General features: G+C 31.3%; 1 protein-coding gene across 2 annotated transcripts in view; it reads left to right on the top strand.

Moving 5' to 3' along the window:
- LOC126746785 (clavesin-2-like) overlaps nucleotides 1–20,145 on the top strand; it is a 77,942-nt gene extending 57,797 nt beyond the window's left edge. For both annotated transcript variants that reach the window (XM_050455182.1, XM_050455189.1), the window contains exons 3-6: nucleotides 5,339–5,498; nucleotides 5,552–5,673; nucleotides 12,141–12,382; nucleotides 19,542–20,145. In XM_050455182.1, the coding sequence (XP_050311139.1) occupies nucleotides 5,339–5,498; nucleotides 5,552–5,673; nucleotides 12,141–12,382; nucleotides 19,542–19,802 (785 nt within the window). In that variant the 3' untranslated portion in view covers nucleotides 19,803–20,145. The remainder of the gene's footprint in view (nucleotides 1–5,338; nucleotides 5,499–5,551; nucleotides 5,674–12,140; nucleotides 12,383–19,541) is intronic.
- The last annotated feature ends 726 nt before the right edge of the window (nucleotides 20,146–20,871 follow it).

Raw genomic sequence — 20,871 nt, 5'->3', positions numbered from 1 at the left:
TATTAATATTGCGAGCAATAAAGAAGACTATATGAACACAGTTGAGACAATTAAATCCTAATTTTCGAGAATCTGTAGTGTTCCAGAAAATGCCTTCAATCCAGCTAATACGAACATACTTACCAAATTTGCTTCTAATTTGTCTCAACTACAAACTCCATCCAACATATTATCGTTTATTTGTGAAAAGAATATCAACAAAAGAAAATCCAGAAAAATTCACGTCCAACCTACTTCAATCGCACGCCGCAAAAATAGAAGTTTACCTTGCAGTGGAAGAATTCAGTCAGGAAGACCTACAAAAGCAGAATCCCAAAAACGAAAACGTCTCCGTTTACATAATATTTCTTTCAATATTATTAACATTGAACCTGTCGCAAAAAAACATTAATACCTTTTATACGTACCTAATACTAGAGAAAATATATATTTCCTAGTAAATGTACCTAATATTATATTTTGAGTTCTGTAGAGAAAGTTATGAGTTATTTTATTTTTATTTTTAAGTTATATAATAAAAATTATTTTTTAAATAATAAAAATAGTATATAACACACCAAGGTGAAAAGTGTTTTTTTTTTATCGCGAGAAAAGTATGGTTTACCTAGGCGCGCCTGAAAAGTCTAAAATGTCAATATTTCTACGCAGTTGTATAAATAATTCCCATTTTTAACACGGATTAGGCGTTGCTGGTTTCAATAAATTTAGTTATGATTTCCAAAAAGTGTTTAAAAGTATGTTGTTCATTTGACACTATGCTAATCATTTTTGAAAAATATGGTTCATGTCGTACGCAAAAATAACCTAAATTAAAGCATAGCTATAGTGTCAAATGAATAACATGCAGTGCTCAAAACAATTAAATACTTCTTAGAAAATCGTAACTAAATTAATTGAAACCAGCTACACGATACAAAGTAGTGCATATTTAAAGATCGAGGCTCTTAAAATCAACACGGGTTTGTAAACCAATATTGCGCTACATTTCCGTGCTGAATTGACGACCGCGCGGTCACAGGTTACCTAAACTATAGTATAATTTAGTAATAATAGTATAATTTAGGTAATCTGAGGCGCGGTGTTGAAATGAACACGGGTTTGGAAAGCAATATTAAGAAACATTTCCGTGCTGATTTCACGACCACGCGGTGTTGGTTGTGCGAAGAAAACACGGAAACGTAAATACGCATCCCGGTTTTCTTCTTGGTTTTCAGCTGAATTGAGAACATTAGTTAAGTTGAAGAAAGAGGCTCCTAAGTGTTACAGGAGCAGTCATCGAGCAGCTGACTATTTAAAATTTTCTAATCTCAGAAAAAGATGTAAAATTTTGAGTGGTATTTGCTATCAAAATCGCCTTTTGAAGTTGGACCAGCAGCTTTATACTAACCCTAAAAGTTTTTGGTTTAATTTAACTTAATTTGATGAATTACAGAGATAATGAATTCTTGGGATGTGAGGAAATTGCAAAGGGTTTTGCTCAATTTTTTTTCACTGTATATGAACAGAACAGCCCAAATAATCTTAGTGCTTGTGATCAGACTAGGGTAAATAATACAGTCATTCCCAATGTAAATTTGTCACTTGAATTGGTATTTGATAAAATTTTTAAGCTAAAGCCAAAGCTGAGTTCAGGTCCGGATGGTGTTCCCAATAATTTTTTAATTTAATTCGTTAAAATCATTTTTTTTTTAACGAATTATAGAAGTGTGAATATATAGTCTGCAATCCCAAAGCTTCTGGATGGGCTTATTTATGATCAGTTGCGTTTTCATTGTAAGGAGTTATTGGTGGGTGAGCTGCATAGGCTCACATCTGGAAAATCAACATTGACAAATCTGCTGATATTTCACCAGGATTTACTAACTGCTTTGGGGAAGGGGTGTCAGGAGGATGTCATCTACACTGACTTCTCCAAGGCTTTCGATAGAGTTAATCATGGCATATTAATTAGGAAGTTGGAACTGTTTGGCTTTCCTGGGAGATTAGTGGCTTGGTGTTCTTCAGTTCAGTTTTGAAAATAGTAACTTCTTGATATTTGCAGATGATGTTAAATTTTTTAGACAAATATCGTCTTTCCTTGACCAGGTTAGGTTGCAGCAGGATTTAAACAATTTATTATTTATTATTTTATTTTATGAATAATGTTTTAATAATAATTTATTTTTAAACATTAGCAAGTGTAATATTATGAGTTTTTACAGAGGAAATAAGAGGAATGATTCATCTTACAATGTTGCTGGCCGTAATATTCAGTACTGCGACACAATAAAAGACCTTAGGATATGGGTTGATGAACAACTAACCTTTAATACACACATTAATACTATAATCTTAAAGTCTTCCAGCGTTCTTGGCTTTGTGGTTCGCAAGTGTAGGACTTTCTCATTGAAGACCTGCAAGAGAGTTTATATCTCACTTGTAGTTTCTCTGCTCGATTATGGTTCTATGTTATAACTAATTTTGGCACTGACTATATATTAAAAAGCTGTAATAATTGCATTTAAAATACGTGGAACCCAGGGTTGAACCCAAACTCGAAATTCTAAAAAGAATAGTTCAAAATAAAAACTAGCTAGTAAAAAAAATTTGGTAAAAAATAACAATAAAAAACAAATAGTACAACGGACCAAAAACATGGATTGAAGTTCGATTTTACAAACTTCTATTTTTTTTTAAACTTTAAGACAGTAAAATATAATCTATTGGAGAACTCTAAACTACTAAAAAATGGCAACATCAATATTGCGACATGCATTAATTATTCTTTGACATAGATCGAAGATAGGTAGACTCTGGCTGGGTGACGTATACTTTTTGTTTCAAGTAGCCCTACAAAAAAAAAGTCCAGACATGTAAGATCAGGCGACCTGGCTGGCCACTCGGTAGGCCCTCGATGACCAATCCACCAATTAAGGTAAGTATTAGTCAAATATTCTCTAACATTTCTGCTAAAGTGAGACGGTGTCCCATCTTGTTGAAAAACTGTTTCCCACTAAAATGCATGAGGATTGTCTTCATTAATATTAAGGATCAGTGGTTCTAGGGCATTTTTCAACATCTTTAAGTAAAAATACCCTGTCAGATTTTGGTCTTTACTATACCTGAACAGGTGTGAGTAGAGTAAAGAAAATAAAAATGCGAAAAATAAGATTTTGAAAGGCTGCTATTTTGCTATGGCCAGAAGTAATTTGATTGAAGATAAATTCTGGCTGGGTGACGTGACGTATACTTTAGTTAAAAAAAAAAAAGTTGGTTGAAAAAACTGTGATAAAAGTGTGCACGATTTCTAAAATAATTATAGTAGAAACAATCGGAATATTTGAGGTAAGTACACACAGGTGCCTAAGCATATAGGTGCATAATAACTACATTATGTAGGTAGTAAATACTAGCATATATCTAGATACAATAAATAATTAATAAGTAAATTTTAAATAAATATCAAAGTCGATGAAGAACAAAGATTTGTTTTATTGGTACTTTTTCCATATAATGCCAAAAATATAAGTTACGATAGAATTTGAGTCGAAGTCAATAAATCTGTAAAATCAAGAGGCAATAGTTGTTTCAAAGCATTAGTAATACAAATACGTGCGCAAAAAAGCAATAGAAAAAAATTACTATTATACGGGATCAACCCCATTACAAAAAAGAATAATACAACATAATAATTCATTTTACCTAACCACAATAATAAACTATTAAATTCTAACAGAATTAACAGCCATATTGACCACTTAATTGTCATTAACACTGATTTGGCTCTGATAACTTAACTATAACCCATAAATGAATATTAAAAAGAACAATGACTAAAAACAAATATCACAAACATTAAAAACTAAAATACCTTCCATAATCAAAAGTAAAAAAATTGAAAAAAAAATTAACAAAAAGATTCAAATAATTTCTCTAATTTGATGCCTAAGCTAAGACGAGGTAATGCCCAAAATATTCACTTCACCTGAGTTTGAAGTCCTCTCAATTGGAGAGTGAGATGAATAATTAATACCACGCAAAAGGCAGGGAAAACAAACGATTAAGTATGTCTTAGGTTTCTAGTTGGCACATTAAAGAAAATCGTCTTCAGAAGTTCAGGGCAATTTACATGACCATTTAACAACTTGAATATAAAAATAAGATCTGAATGTAAACGGCTTTGTTTTCAAGTTTTTAGATTTAGCATCTCCAAAGCATGATCATATATATGATTATCAGGAATTCTCATATTTAGCTTAGGCAGACAAAACCTAACAAGCTTGTTCTAAACCCGTTGCAAGGCTAAACAGCTGTTCATGGCGACCAAACCATTGAACCATAATCAAGCAGAGAAACTACAAGTAAGATATAGACTCTCTTGCAGGTCAGTAAGAAAGCCCTATTCTTACGAACCACAAAGCCAAGAACCCTGCATGTTTGTTACTATTATTTTTTTACCAATTTTTTTTTACTAGTTCTTATTTTGAACCGCTCTTTTTAGAATTTCGAGTTTGGCTTCGACCCTGGGTTTCACGTATTTCAAATGTAATTATTACAGCTTTTTAATGAATAGTCAGTGCCAAAGTTAGTAGTAACACCAAGGTTTCCTAGTATATATGGAGGAGAACCAGGGTTTTATGAGGACCATATTTTAACTTTAGTGCCCAAAAAAACAGCAAATTAGATGACCAAATGTTGGTTTTATTTATTTATGTCAGAAAACCTCTATGGGATCCGAGAACCCCTTTACAATCAAGGTATAAAAATAGATTGAAGTAATTCTGGGAGGTCAAAACTCTAAACACCATAAACTTGAGTAAAAATATAGCGTCATTTTACGGATACGCTAATCTCTAGTGGATGGGATAAAAGTCACGGATAGATTTAACAGCCTCACGTATCCGTAATTACGTACCAATGTGAATTCAGCCAAAGAATGTCATTTTGCTATGGGTATAAGTAATGATTTAATATAGAGATACTACTAATATTTCTTTATAAGTAGTGTACTACAAAATAGACCTGTAATAAAGCAATTTAAAGAAAGCCAGCTAAGTTTATTAACTGGAGGAAAGAAACCTTGCAATAGAAATAAATAACCAATAAAAGTGACCCTGGAGCCGGTTATTGATATATACATTGTGTAATGTAATATGCATAATAAATTGGCAATTCTAGTACTTGCTTCCTTCACTATAGCAAATATTCAGGAACTGATTGAAAATGTCAAGAAATTTACTTATTTTTTCTTTGTGTTCTTCAAAAAAATGTCCGCGTTAAAGGTTACAAGATATAAAATATTATTTTTAACATTGTAGAGAATGTGCAACCTTTTATTGTAGACTACATTCGATTTTAGATAAAAGATTTATAAGAAACATCTTAAGAGGTTGCAAACATTCCGTGGAAAAGACCAAACAAAGGCTGGAACAGCACTTGATAGCCAGACATATGTATCCAGAAGTTTACTCGAATAGGTCGCCATTTTCAAAGGATATTGTGCAAGCCATGGACGTAATGTAAGTCGGATTTTATTTTCCTGTATTTCTTTTAAATTTTTCAATATTTCCAGAAATATAGCGGTTATGCCGAAGCTCACGGAAAGTGGACACAGACTTTTTGCGTTAAGCTTAAACCGCTTTGATCCAAGTGAATTCAGTTTTGTCAGTGGAGTTAAACTGTTTTTTATGTTGTGTAAGTTTTTCTCTTTATTTATTGATTAAATATTTATCTTTCATTTGAAATTCGTTTAAATAGAATGATAAAAATAACCATTTTATTATAGCCGCATCACACGTGTTTCGTTGTTGATGTCCGTGCATCTTCAGGAGAAACTTGACGGTTAAGTAACTGAAAATATAGTTTTGTTTTCCAATTATTTACATAAAACTTTACATTCTAATGTTTTATTAAGGTCAACTTGAGAAATTCTTTAAAAATAAATTATTAGTCACACGTGTTAGTTAAAATAGGTGAAATAAAACACAGATGTCGACCATTCAGCACAGACTACTGTTATATTTATTCATTGACATATGACGTACACACAGACATTAACAGTATTGAAACATCTTGAGGTATGACACATGACATTATAACTACTGAGCATAAAGGTGGTATACAGTGTTGCGATATTTCAATACTCATAACATATTATTACAACAGTGTTTCATTGTAATATCAACTTCAGGAGATCGGTGATCGAGGAACATACTAAAAAAAAAATATTTTTTAAAAAAATTCGGGTTTTACAATTCAGAAATTATAAGAAATCATTTTATTACCCAGGTAATATGTGTTTCATTAACTTTGTTAGAATCTTCAGGAAAATCTTTGGCTAATGAGGCACTGAAAGTATAGTTATGGCAAAGTTTACTGAATAAAATAGTATTTTATTTAGTAAACTTTGGTTATGGCTGCTCAAGAAAATCACAAAACAACTTGCATACAATTTGTTAAAAGAAAATCTTTTTACGCGCTGCGCCTGATTCGTGAACAATAATATCATCTTCAATAGACGATTTTCGATATGTCTTCGACGAATGTACTTCTGGAAAAATTATTTCCTTTTTCAATAAAATTGACCTAAATTTTTACATCCGAAATTTTACTGAAGAACTTGAAGAAGTCATTTTATTAACCACTTTACTAATAACGTTGCAAAAAGATTAGAGATAAGGGCGTTTTGCAAATAAACGGTAAAAATAAAAATTATAAAAAAACGCTGTTTCAAATGCTTGAAAAAAATTAAAACTCGCTTAAAATAGATAATGATAAAAAACTGCTTAGTATAAATGTCCCTTAAAAAGTATTAGGTAATTATACGCAACAAACTATTGTACCTATACAAATTAAAATGCCAAGAAAAGAACGAGTAGATATATAGAATTTTAGATAAAAATCTAAAATGGTTGTCAACAGTTGAGGGACTAATATATATTTAAAAGTTGCTAAAAAAAATCGTATATGTATATTTATTATTTTAATAATGCAAAAAAATGCATTATAATTACATGTTTCCTTAGTCGTAAAACTTTTCCATATAATAAGGCGACTGACGCACACAAAAATCCTATTTTTTTTTATAACGAATAAAATTACCTTATATAATATTTTTTATATGTGTGCAAAGGTACATAAATACTCTTAAATAAACACTCACTATTGGCCCAGTAAGTCTTGGTTATGATAGTAGATACACTTATTTTAACAATAAATTGTTACCTCATAATTAGTTCTAAATAATAATTTCAATTTCAAACAAATTTTTTAAAATAAATTCTATGTGTCCTTTCACTTTATTTGTTAGCGTTAATAATTTTGCAGTCCGTTTTTTTCATAGATTCAGGAGGTTCATAGATCTTCACTTTTCTTGTTTAATTGTTATATTTTTACTGCCCGTTCAGGTGTGAATTAAAAGAGTCAATACACAAAAACAGTCAACTGATTTATTGCACTTGTACCATCAAACGCAATAACTTAAAACTACTTACTATTTATTTTGATTTAAAAGTCTCGCCAATATTTAGATACGTCTTAATAACTTCACCTAGCGGCGAGGGCCAACTTTTCAAGTGTGTTTATAGATGTCGCGAGTGCTGCGAGGCTGAAGAACAGCTGGCAGTTGTTTAGATTGTAGTCACTTCACTTTCATATTTTTAATAAGAATTCTATTATACCTACTTAAGGTTTAACGATATTAGTCATTTCTTGAAAAAATAATAAACGTGTTGTCCATAAATCAATCATATCGTAATTTTGTCTACAAAGTCCCAGGATGTCCACTTGTCGATAACAGACAAAAACTTTTGTTTTTTACAGGCACTCCTGGAATAAGAATTTTATTATCTTGACTTTGAGTGCATTGATTTTAAAAATTTCTTCAAAAAATACTATAAGAATCTTCTGAGTAGTCCATAGATTATTAATTTCTAATTTTTGTCTCAATTTTAGTAATTTCTTGAAAAAATAATAAACGTGTTGTCCATAAATCAATCATATCGTAATTTTATCTACAAAGTCCCAGGGTGTCCATTTGTCGATAACAGACAAAAACTTTTATTTCTTACAGGCACTCCTGAACAAAGAATTCTATTATCTTGACTTTAGATGCATCGATTTTTGTAATTTTTTCAAAAAATACTAAACGATTCTTCTGAGTAGTCAGATCAAAAATTTCTAATTTTTGTTTATGAAATCCCAAAATAATCATTTGCCAATACTGCCCTGCTTAACGTAAAGGGCGTATCTGACATTTTATCGAAAATTGGGTTAAAGGCTTGTTGAATAGCCCATAATATATATTACCTTATTTGTAATGCTAAAAGGCATATCTGCTGTCCATCTAACTTAAAAATCTTAATAAAATATTAGCTATCTGCAATACATACACATACTACTATGCCAAATGGTCGTATCCAACAATTTTTACGCTAAAAGGGCATATCTACATGCATTTTGTCACATTCGCCCTTTTAGCGTAGCATTTAGCAAGCCTTTTATAGCTACGAAAATGCAAATACTTTAAATGTGGCATAAATGCTCCACCTCTGATACTATAAAGTATTAAATGTGTTACTATTAACGGCTGTCAGTAAGGCTCTTGTATACGTCTGTCACAGTCAAACTATTTTGGTGGCGTTAATTGAGTTGGTTCTTCCAAGATATGAATCCTTGAAGGAAGTAATATTTACGGGGAGAATCATAGCATTTAATGAATCTTTTGTACCAGTGGGGACTAAACAACAGAACAGAAAGCTCATAGCAATTATTTGGCATGAAGGTGCAGCCGGACGCTCAAAAAGTGATATCATTAGCACATTTTATTCATTTTTTTTACGACATAGGGATGACAAACATAATAATTCTGTGGCTTGATAATTGCTCAGCACAAAATAAAAATTGGGCACTTTTATCATTTTTTGTCAGCATAGTAAATTCAGATGAAATTAGCCTTAAAAAACTGGAAATTAAATATTTTGAGCCCGGCCACACTTTCATGTCGGCGGATTCATTCCACCACCAGGTTGAGATGTCCCTTAAAAAAAAAAGGAAAAGTTTATGATTTTCCTGATTTTGAAGACTGTGTACAAAATGCAAACAGTGGTAAAGTTTTGGTAATAAATATGCAACATAATAATTTCAATAATTGGTTAGACCACAGCTCTCAATATAAAATAAAAAATATTAAACCAAGTCGACCATACCTAAATAAAATGGTGCACATCCAGTTTTCACGAGGGGAGTTTACTTTGACTTACAAATATAGCTTTTGTGACGATTTTGTCGAGTTAAATTTTCTAAACGCCAAAGTGCCAAAAAAAAGGATTTCCAGAGAAATAGGCTTGCGTTTTGGGAAAAGTTACCGGTTCTTTCTGAAGAATCTGAAATGGTAGAACAAGACGAAGAGATATGAGTTTTTTTGTTGAATCATTTGGAATCTTGTAAGATTTTTTTGAATTTGAGGCAATAAAACTGTAATTTAACGAATGTATTTTCATTACTTAATCACTTTTTATAAGTTGATAAAAATATTCAAACATTATTCTATATGTATTAAATTTCATAGTTCAGACATCTTTTAATTTAATCAGCAATTGGTAAAACGATACTAAGGAAAATAGGCGTATCTGCCATAACTCAAAATCTAAAAACAAGATACAATCTTTATTAATGCCACTGATTTTTTAAGAAAAATTTACTTTCTTACAGGCACTCCTGGACTAAGAATTTTATTATCTTGACTTTAAGTGCACTGATTTTAGTAATTTTTTCAAAAAATACTAAACGATTCTTCTGAGTAGTCCACAGATCAATAGTTTCTAATTTTTGTCTATGAAATCCCAAGATAATCATTTGTCAATAACAAGCAAAAACTTTTGTTTCTTACAGGCACTCCTGGACAAAGAATTCTATTATCTTGACGTTAAGTGCATCAATTTCAGTAATTTATTCAAAAAATACTAAATGATTTATCTGAGGAGTCCATAAATCAATAGTTTCTAATTTTTGTCTACGAAATCCCAAGATAATCATTTATCACTAACAGACGTTTGTTACAGGTACTCCTGGAATAAGAATTTTATTATCTTGACTTTAAGTGCATGGATTTTAGAAATTTCTTCAAAACATATTAAAGGAATCTTCTGAGTCGTCCATAAACCAATATTTTCTAATTTTTGTCTATGAAATCCCAAGATAATCATTTGTCGATAACAGATAAAAACTTTTGTTTCTTACAGGCACTCCTGGACAAAGAATTCTATTATCTTGACGTTAAGTGCATCAATTTCAGTAATTTATTCAAAAAATACCAAATGATTTATCTGAGGAGTCCATAAATCAATAGTTTCTAATTGTTGTCTCTGAAATTCTAAGATAATCATTTGTCAATAACAGACAAAGACTTTCGTTTCTTACAGGCACTCCTGGACCAAGAATTCTATTATCTTGACTTTAAGTGCATTGATTTTAATAACTTTTTCGAAAAATACTAAACGATTCTTCTGAGTAGTCCATAAAATAAAAATTTCTAATTTTTGTCTATGAAACCTCAAGATAATTATTTGTCAATAACAGACAAAGACTTTTGTTTCTTATAGGCATTCCTGGACAAGGAATTCTATTATCTTGACGTTAAGTGCATCAATTTTAGTAATTTATTAAAAAAATAGTAAATGATTCTTCTGAGGAGTCCATAAATCAATAATTTCTAAATTTTGCCTACGAAATCCCAAGATATCCATTTGTCAATAATAGACAAAGTCTTTTGTTCCTTACAGGCACTCCTGGAATAAGAATTTTATTATCTTGACTTTAAGTGCATTGATTTTAGTAATTTTTAAAAAAATACTAATAGCGACGAGGGTCAGCTTTTCACGTGCGTCCAGAGATGTCGTGAGGTGCGCTAGCTCCATCCTTGTCGCACCCTAGAGTCTAGGCCAGGGACAAAATTTTTCCCAAATGCCGCTGGCATACATTTATCAATATTTTGTAATTACAATACGGTGTATTGATAAATTATTAACTCTGGAAAATATGGAATCTGAGTCTTTAATTGTGAAATTTAAAGGAATTATTTCGATACTATATACTTAAGTTTTTTTATAGAACTTACCAGTGAAAAACTGAAGCGAAATCATGAAAGGAATAGTGAAGTTAGTTATATCGCAGGAATAATCCCGATTTTTTTTATAGAAAATAATAATAAGCATGATGAAATACATATAATGAAATTAGAAGAAATCTGGGAATTTTGTATAGTGAACTATTAATGTTGGGAAGGGCATTTAAAAATCATGGAATAAAGCATTTTATTAAACTAAAACGTTAAAGATGGAATATTATATACCATTTAAAGACGTTTACAAAATGCGTTTAATGAGCTTCTAAACAAGTATATTTACCATCAACAAAACGTTGAATAATTGGTTATAGAAAACCAGTATAAAACCTTTAATCGTTAAATAATTGTTGATATGGAATTTACAATAAAGGTATCTATTTAAGCTTAAATTGTATTATATTATACCGAGTGTCGAAAAAAATTAATTCTTACCAGTGTCGTCCATAGGAAGTTTATCGTAAATATTTTTTAATTAAAAAATTTATACACCATTGCATTTTTATATAATATAATAAATATTTTATTCTTTAAATCCTTACCTACTTTTGAGCTAATTTGTATCCTTAATAAAGGCATTAACGTGTAAGAAATACATAATTTTCATACAATATTTCTAGGTTTCCCTTTGTATAAGATTCCATTATTACGCTATAACATGAAGTGTCTGAAAAGTATAGTGTATGTAATTATGGGATCCATTAAATATTTGAGCTGTCTTAATCCAGTTTAAAACTACCTATGTAAATCCCTTGTCAATTTTTAAATGCCAAAATTTTCTCTCTTTTTTAAACAGAATAGTATATGATTTACGTATATTCTACAATTTAATAAATGTTGACAGTTGACCTAAAAAATCGTTGAATAACTATAATATTTATTCAACGATTCGATAATAATATATGGTGTGTTACTTGAGCTTTATACAAAAGATATTTCCCAAGTATCTCGTTTCCGTAATTTCTATCGAAATCCTAAGTTTCTAACTTAAGCCCTACTGTAACTCTCTAATATAATAAAAATAATATTCCACTTTTAGATGAGCTCATGATGGCCTCAGACATCATTTATTCCGGTGACATAGCGATTTTCGACGCAGCAAACTGTACAACGTCACATTTGACCAAAGTATTTGGAACCTTTTTACGCACCACTACCATGTTACTGAAAGAAGCCTACGCAATAAGGTTAAAGGGGGTTTATGTGGTCAATGCACCATCAGTTATTGCTAAGATGATGGCAGCTATAAAGCCTATAGTACATGCTAAAGTGAGAAATTCGGTAAGTAAAAAAGATTAAGATTTTATGAAACTTATTTTTGTCAGTCAAGAATTCAATAACATGAATTAAATAATTTGCATATACATATTGCACTAAAGATTTACAGGTCTTTAAGGAATTATATGACTTAAAATATAATAAATAATTACATAATTCTTTCTTCAGACCAGTAACACTTGATTTTCTATTAACATCAAATGTTCGGCTATAAACATGTTTTTTGTTTTTCGTTATACTCTCACAGTGCCAAACACTTCTCAATTTTGCCTTTGCCAGCGCCTCAAGCAGCTTTTTGTTCATACTTTGGTTTTGCTTCAAATTTTCAGTCTTATTTTTCCTTTTGATCCTTGCATTATTTGTAATCCTTGTATATACTTAGAATCTTTGAAAAAATTATTGTGTACTTTCCTCACTAACCGTCTATTGACTTCAGTTACTCCTTACTTTCTCTTATGACTATTTTATCTGATTTGAAAACTAGCAAGAAAAAAAGTTGCTAATAAAACAAAGACCTACGTAGAACGTACTCTCTTTGAGATAGACGTAGATCTTAATATTAAAGGAGTGAGGAAGAGTGCTTGCTGATTATCTCCTAAAATGGAGGTAGTGTTTCGTTTCGTCCAACACTGTTTCAAAGGTTTAAGTGATAAATTAACAACTGCAATCTTCATAATTTTAGACTTTCTTACTTTCTTTTGATTTAGTCTCTAGATTATGCTTGGATAAAAAGTTGTATTGGTGCTTGAGCAATTTAAGATTCAACGATTTAGCAAAAAAAATTGCTTAGTAGAAACGGGTACGGTCTATAGAACAATTTAAAACAAACAAATTTTTGGATGAACCATATTTTGCCCTAAAAAATCAAAAAAACTTCTTACTAAATGACGTCATTTTCAAAACATTGGTATGCGAAAACTCTCCAATATGTCAATTTTGCACTAGGATATGCGGTAATGTTGCCATACTAGACAAAAGTTCATAAAGTTTAGGTAAAAGTCGGCAGTTATTAACAAAGTTAATAGACGGAATACATTTCGGTTTTCATTTGGAATTTCTTGAAAAGTTGTAAGTGAATTTCTCATTGTTCAATATTTGTACTTTAACATGCAACATGCAACATCTATTTTTATTTTTTTTTACTTAAAAATTTTTTTAAAATTAATTGGTAAGGATATCTTATTTGATATAGGTAAGTAAACCAACATCAAAACCAGGGCCAAATTACGGACCAGCTGGTAAAATTCCTGTGTGTTATTAGGCAGATAAATTCTATCCTCTTGGTAAAACTGCTAATAGCTGAAGGAGGAATTATGAACCAAATGTTAACATTTTTAATAAAGGTACTTATATACTTGTTTTGTGCCAAATCCGATATTCTTTCTGTTAGTACTAGTATTAATAAGTATTTGCATTTTTGATAATTATTTGTAAGTATCCCACCAGACACTGGCCAGTGAATCACAGTACACAGCTTTTTAGAAACTGTAAAACTCCGAAAGAATGGAAGGACATTTTAAAGTAGTCCACATGTAAAATTTAATACAAACCTTTCCACTGCTATCTTCCGCTACTTCCATTGGTTCTATATAATCTATATCAACTTCAGGTAAGCTAGTTGTAGGCATTTTTGCATCCATTGCAAGTCTTTTTTTTGCGTCTGTAGTAAGTTGCAGAAAATTTAAAGTCTTTATATCTCTTCATTTTTTAAAGCAAAACGAAAATAATAAATCTCAATTATTCCAAGCAAAAAATGAATTATAAAAATATAGATTAAGTAGGTGATGTTAAATTGAATATTTTTTCTTCCTCTTATTCTCTCTACCTTTATTTTTCAACTTCCTCAAACTCTTCAAAACATTTAAAAAAGCTCCCTCTACATCAAAAAATGCTTAACACAGACGATCAGGCAATGTAATACCCATTCGCTAACGTAGAGGAAACGTTGTTCTTACTGGGTTTTTAATTCGAAAAAAATACGTCGTAATAACAGCAGAGTTTTACAACAGTTGCGATAGAGGTGCAGTACGTCGAAGTTTGGTCGAAAATAAACGTCGTTGCAAAACCAACTAAATTTTGCACTGGTTTAGTGTTGCATAAAATGCTCGAGAATTTATTTTTCGAGAACGTTCCTCGAGCATGAACGAGCACGAACGAGAATTTTCAGCACATAAATGAAAAAAATGCAAAGGAAACATATTAGGAAAATATCTGAAATTAAAAATGTTTGTGTTTATTTATGTTCTATTTATTAAGTTAAACTTTCAAACAACCTATTTAGGAACTCTCCTCCGAACTATCCTCTTCTTCCTTGCGCTCGCTTGATTTTAAATCACTCAGAAATTCCGTTAAATCAAATTCAGACTCGTCAGACTCAAAAGAATCATCTTCAATGGTATTAATTTCAGCCCCAGATTTGGTAGTGAGTTTTATTTTTTTTGATTTCGGTTCCATTAAATTGGTGGAGGTGTTTGGCTGGCCGGTATTTGAGCTTATACTTTGACTCTAACGCTGTGGGAACGTTCACGAACGTTCTTCGAGAATAAACGGGAGCGTTCCATTGCTAACAACACTAAAAACAACGTTGCAACTAGTGAAAATAATAGTAATCTCAACTTAGGTGACTGTAAATTGTTACTTGGGTATCATATTAAATAAAAACAGATTTAACCAGATGAAAAATAACAAAATACTCATACAGATTAAGAACAAAATTTAGAATATTATACATAAACTTCTTGCAAAACTATGCAAGCTCAAACTCTTGGAAAAATTTGAGGTTATAAATTTTACTGATAAACCTTTTGTACGCTGCTTTTTCCTGTTGTTAACTTATTCTACTGGTAAGCAAGAATTATCCCGCTGGTAAGACAAACAAGAGGTTCATAATTCAATTTTTATTGTTACCAGCAGGATAACTTTTCCAGACTCCCTACCAGCCGGTCCATAATTTGGCCCTTTTATGTAATAAAATAATATATCGACGGCTTAGACTGCAACCCGGCTAGCTCCGAAAAACTAAATTTTACAGGAGGATCATAAAACAAATTTTAAGAGTCTAGAATAAAAATAAATAAACGAGGATTATTATAAGTCTAAGTTACAGTTCAAAAGATTTTTTTTGACAACATACAAGGTTTTTTGTTTTTAATTTTTTGCTTTATGAGCAAAATTTGGAGTTAGCAGGTTTGTGCTACCCAGGAACATTATTTTTTGGGAGATAGATGTTTTTCCTTAGTAAAATAAAACGAAATAAATGATCGGATTTTTTTGCATTTATAGATTTTTTTATTAGAGCAAAAGTGAAATAAGCAGTCATTAATTCTCAAATAATATATCATCATAAAAACTGTGGTAATCTGAAGGAATAACTATTTTTAGAGCTTGTAAATCATCGTATTTTCTCTTTTTTATTTTTCTTCGAGCAGTGTACAAACTAGGCATTTCATTCCAGGTTTTCGTAGCAAGTTGTGAACGACGCTGTGGAATGACATCCCACTCATCTCCAAACCTCAATTTAAAAAATACTTCCCCATTAGGATTATATTGCAGGGCTCTTATATCCGTAACCTTAAAAAAATATTACTTTAATATAAATAAATGTTTCAAATACAGTAATAACAGCGCTACCTTTGGATCTCCTTTCATATTTCCGGATCTTATAGCTTTTAGGAACTTAATGTCTCGAAAATTCTTAAAAAAAGTGTGGGTTAGATACTCGACGTCATATGGCTCTGGCACTTTTCTTGCTCTTTTGCAAATGGGAATATATTCCGCTGGGACATTTATGATTTTATTTTTCAACTGTCTCTCTATCAAAGCATGTATCCTGTCTACCTCCATTTGGGTATGACCAACTTCCAAAAACTTTTGTTCTATTATGACGTTGTTGGTCATCATAGCCAAATCAAGTAATGCATTACTCATTGTTACGTTTCTATTTTGATACGTTCATCCATCACTATACAAAATAATTTTTTCATTTTTTTTTACTTGAGGGATGACCTTATCTAGCAAGAATTTAAAAACAATTGAAGCAAACTCTTCTGCATTTAAGCCGCCTTCTGTTTCGTTCCATAAAAAGCATGCTCCCTGTTTGCTTTTTAGGTTAAACAAACAAAAATTATGAACACACAATTTTGTTCTGTAATACAATGAGGAGACATTAGAGCGAGGTGATAAAAGTACAGCCTGTAGGTCCATAGTAAAAACAAAATTCATTTCTTTATCCAACTCTTTTTCTTTCCTGGCTTCTTCTTTCATTTTAATATGTAAATTGTACTTCTGCTCATCTAGTTTATGTGAAAAACAGATCGAACATTGATCCTTTTTTGGTTGGTATAACCCAAAATTTTTAACATCAAAAGCATTGTTAAATGTACACACGGATAGGGCTTTTACATTATGTTCAATACACCATTTTACATAAGCATCATAGACCGATTTTTTAGATGACCAGTCAGTCCAAAGATATTTTTTTTCTGTTGATTTCCTACAATAGTGTGACTCCATTGTCGGTAAAGAGTTTAGGAATTCACACATAGCTTCATTTTCCTTTTTAAATGATTTATTTTTAGATAATGCAGAAGTAGTTGCTATACTGTTTATATTTTCTTTTTGGTTTTGAATCCCTGTTGTCTTAATTTTTGCTGACTCTTTCCAATTTAAACACACCATTTCCCTATGCATAATGTGTTTAGAAATAGGGTTTTACATACCCTGACCAATTCTTCCTCCTTTCTCAAGTTGTAAATTACAGAAGAATTTCTTCTTGAGATTAATTCATGTTTTCTATCTCTAGGCCTTTTGGTGGGTATAATCTGTATCAAGCTGTCAACAAAAAATTTTTTTTCGCCCCAAACTATTTCCCAAAATTTCTTAAATATATTTCGTCGGTCCTGTTCTGTTATAAGAAAACATCTTAATATTTTTCCTGTTTGTGACTTGCACGTGCACCTCTCCTTAAGGATTCTGGGAGGTTTTAGAACCCTATTATCCCAAGTATCATTGTGCTGCTTTCTACCAAAATATTTTAAACCTTTTTCTCTATTTTTTCGGTTCTTCTCATAAACCCATGTTTTCTTGTCTACCTGACACCTCTTTCTTCGTTTTCTTTTGGAAACCTCAATCTCAGTTGCAAAATCGGAGGTATCGGAGCTTTCAGAATAATCTACTAAACGCGGTGCGTAAACACTTTCATCACTAATATTATCTTCGAAAGAAGCTTCGCTGTCGTCAATTTTGCTACCTAACTTATCATTGGTTGTCGTGTCAGTATTGGACAAACTGAATTGAGGCTGCTTTCTACGTCATTATCTTTATGCTCTATAGGTTGACCCTCTGGGGTATGTTTACTAAAATTAATGTTAGGAAAATCATCAGGTTGAAAATTGTCCATCTCAGCCATTGAAAATGTAGCAGATTGATCATCGATAATCATTGTAGAATTATTTTCAAGTTTGTCTAAGACATACTATGTTTGCCCTAAAGTTAACCCCGATCTTTCTCCAATAGATGACTCTTCTGATTCGAACTCAAAAGAAGGGAATATTATATCATTTTTGGGTCATATTTTGGTCATCAATGAATTCAATTGGTAGCGAGTTTATAAAATCTGGCTCATTTTCCAAACGGTCATCAACGTCACCTGCTTATTTTGAGTGTCTTGTTTAGCTAGAACCATGATTTTCTTTGTGGGGGGGCTCATTTTTAGAATAAAAAATCTAAAAAAAACATTTAAAGTACAGTAGCCGTCACCGATAATTTATTTCGGTTACCTGCCAAAATACCAGCTTTCCATCTGTCAAATAATGCCATCCATTTGCTATTTATATTGTTTGACAGATGAAAAGTTATTTCTTTTGACAGGTGACCAAAATATAATATTATCGATGACGGCTGCTATAATAACGTGTTTTGATCAGCAAGAAAAAGGTTGGCCTTCCGCTGAAGGTCGTTTTTTGTAATTTTATATTAAACTGTATCTATTTGACGTTAAAATATTTAAAAATATTAAGGATAATAATGAGCGTTAATAAAAAAGAGCTTAAAAATAGCAATTTTTGAAAATATTATTTTATAAATTAATTTTAAGACCCAATTGACACGCTTTGTATAAAATAATATTGACAATTGTAAAATCGACCCTTACTTAATTAAAATTTTAAAAAAGTGGTAACTAGAAAAACGGCTATATCCAATGTAAATTACTTGGAGCAAAGGTTTTATATTATACAAAACAGCTAACTCCATGTAATCTAAAAAAACCTTCAATAGAAGCTAGGATCGGAGAGAAAATGTACTAAAATGATAACAAAACACTTACCCGGCAAACACAAAGTAATTAAATTACTTTTAATTTATAATAACTTGCAATTTTTAACATACATACGAGCTAAAACGAGAGCGATCAAGCCACGTGCATAGTCATAGTAAAATAACATGGAATATGACCGTTAAGCCGGGAGTTAGACGCTTTGCAATGTTGATATTTGCTATAATGGAGATAGCTGGTATACGTGCGGCGCGATTTACAAGAAAGTAATAATTTTTGGGAGTTAGCTGCTTTAATATATGATGTAGTAAGATATCCTTTACAGGTTGGCGCCAAAATCTCAAAATCGTTAAAAGTGGAGTTAGCCGGTTTACAGTTTAAGCCATCGATATGAGGAATGAAAGCTTAGAAAATAGCTTCACAATCCGGCAACGCTGTAGTGATTAGTTTGATTCTCCTGGGTGGTGTGTTAAATGTCAATAATTTAACAGTTATTTATAAACATTAAGGTACCTTAATTAAAAGAGGCAATTTGGTAAACAACTTTTAAAAAGTGTTGTGTATTTAATCGTTCGTTATATTTTTTAAATTTAATATAGGATTAAAGTAAAAATGATTTAAATCAATATAAAAATAGTCCGCGATAATAATCTAGTATCTTTTTTTATATTTGTGTCCATAAGTAAATAGAAGCATAGGAAAATCGTGATAAAATATACAATATAAATTTTCGTTAAGCTAATACATCAATAAGCAATCACCAGTTGTATTGCTTTTTTGTTCCGTTGGTCTTAGATCACTGACTAATTATTAATTTTCTTATTTTAAATAATCCAATTCCAATCAAATGATTTATTAAAGACAGAACAATTCCATTGATATCTTTAGATATACATCCACGAGGACTCTAGACACGTCCTGGACCGTTTTGGACCTGAATATCTTCCATCTACGTTCGGAGGCACCCTAAAACCTTTGAGGGAAATTACTTCCGATTGTTATGACGTGCTAAACGATAATGCCGACTGGTTCGAGGGTCAAAATTCCGTCAAAATCACCAGGCCACCGAAGAAGGTTCAGAAAAGGCTTCTTTTGGAGGACCTCGACCTGGGATTAGAGGGAAGTTTTAGGAAGTTAGAGATCGATTAGCTTTAACCAGATCGGGTTAGATTAGTTAATTTATTATAGTAGAGCCGGTTGTGATGTTTTATAATAAAGGATAAACTGTATATTACAACTCGTAAAATAGGTTAAGGCATGCGTTATACTTTTTTATGTGGTTATTGTGACTAAAGAAATAATACCCATCACTGGCTGTTACAGGGTCATTTCTTGGCAACTTGTATTATAATAGATTTGTTAGGTATATGGACCCTATTTTGGGTCTTTTTGCCAGTATTACAATAGAGCATTAACAAGTTAAGACACTTTACACAAAGTGATTAATGGTCATAGGGCTTTTAAAACAGTAAATAAAAAATTTTGTAATTTTTTTGTTTGTTTTCCCATCTTCATTCTTAGGTTCTTACCATGGCAAATTTTCAATAATTCAAAATTTCATAGTCCCTGGAACTACTTACCTGCTTGGGTCCAATTGGTTATACTGCCGAAGATTATTGAGGAACTAAGAGAGAGATCTACAATCTGAGAAGCAAATTGATCACAGATACATTAATGGACCACAATCCCTGTAATTTGGACACCTTGGTACAAATCTTTGAATATTTATTATGCAAGATTTGTAATTTTCAAGAAATTTTACTGGAACTAGATGAACTTACAGAGAAAGGTACTGGAATAACGGGTTTCCTTAAGAGTCAATTAAGATAAGTTTTATTTCTATTATGAAGAATGCATTATCTATACAGTCAAAAATGACAGAGCACCTTTAGATTTACTCGCACATTTATTAATCGTAAGAGATCGGGTTACGTCAGACTTAAATATCGAAAATAGAAAGAGTACTTTCACGAGTTACTAGACATTGAGAGTGGGACCGAGAGAGAAGACGTGGTATAAATGGAGAACTGCTAAAAAAGGAATGAAGGGTTCTACACCAAAAACTGTTTTATAAAATGATTCTAAGAAGATGGAAACAAGAGAAAATACTTAATAAATAAGGAGAGAAATGGCAGCGTCATTATGTCTAAACATATCTTAACGTTTATTAATATGTATACCATAAAAAGTCCTAGCAATTATAAATCTGAGAAGGCTA

This window comes from Anthonomus grandis, chromosome 2 (assembly GCF_022605725.1).
Source record: "Anthonomus grandis grandis chromosome 2, icAntGran1.3, whole genome shotgun sequence".
NCBI lineage: Eukaryota > Metazoa > Arthropoda > Insecta > Coleoptera > Curculionidae > Anthonomus > Anthonomus grandis.
The sequence above is the reverse complement of the archived record's forward strand: the minus strand, read 5'-3'. Positions and strand labels throughout refer to the sequence as shown.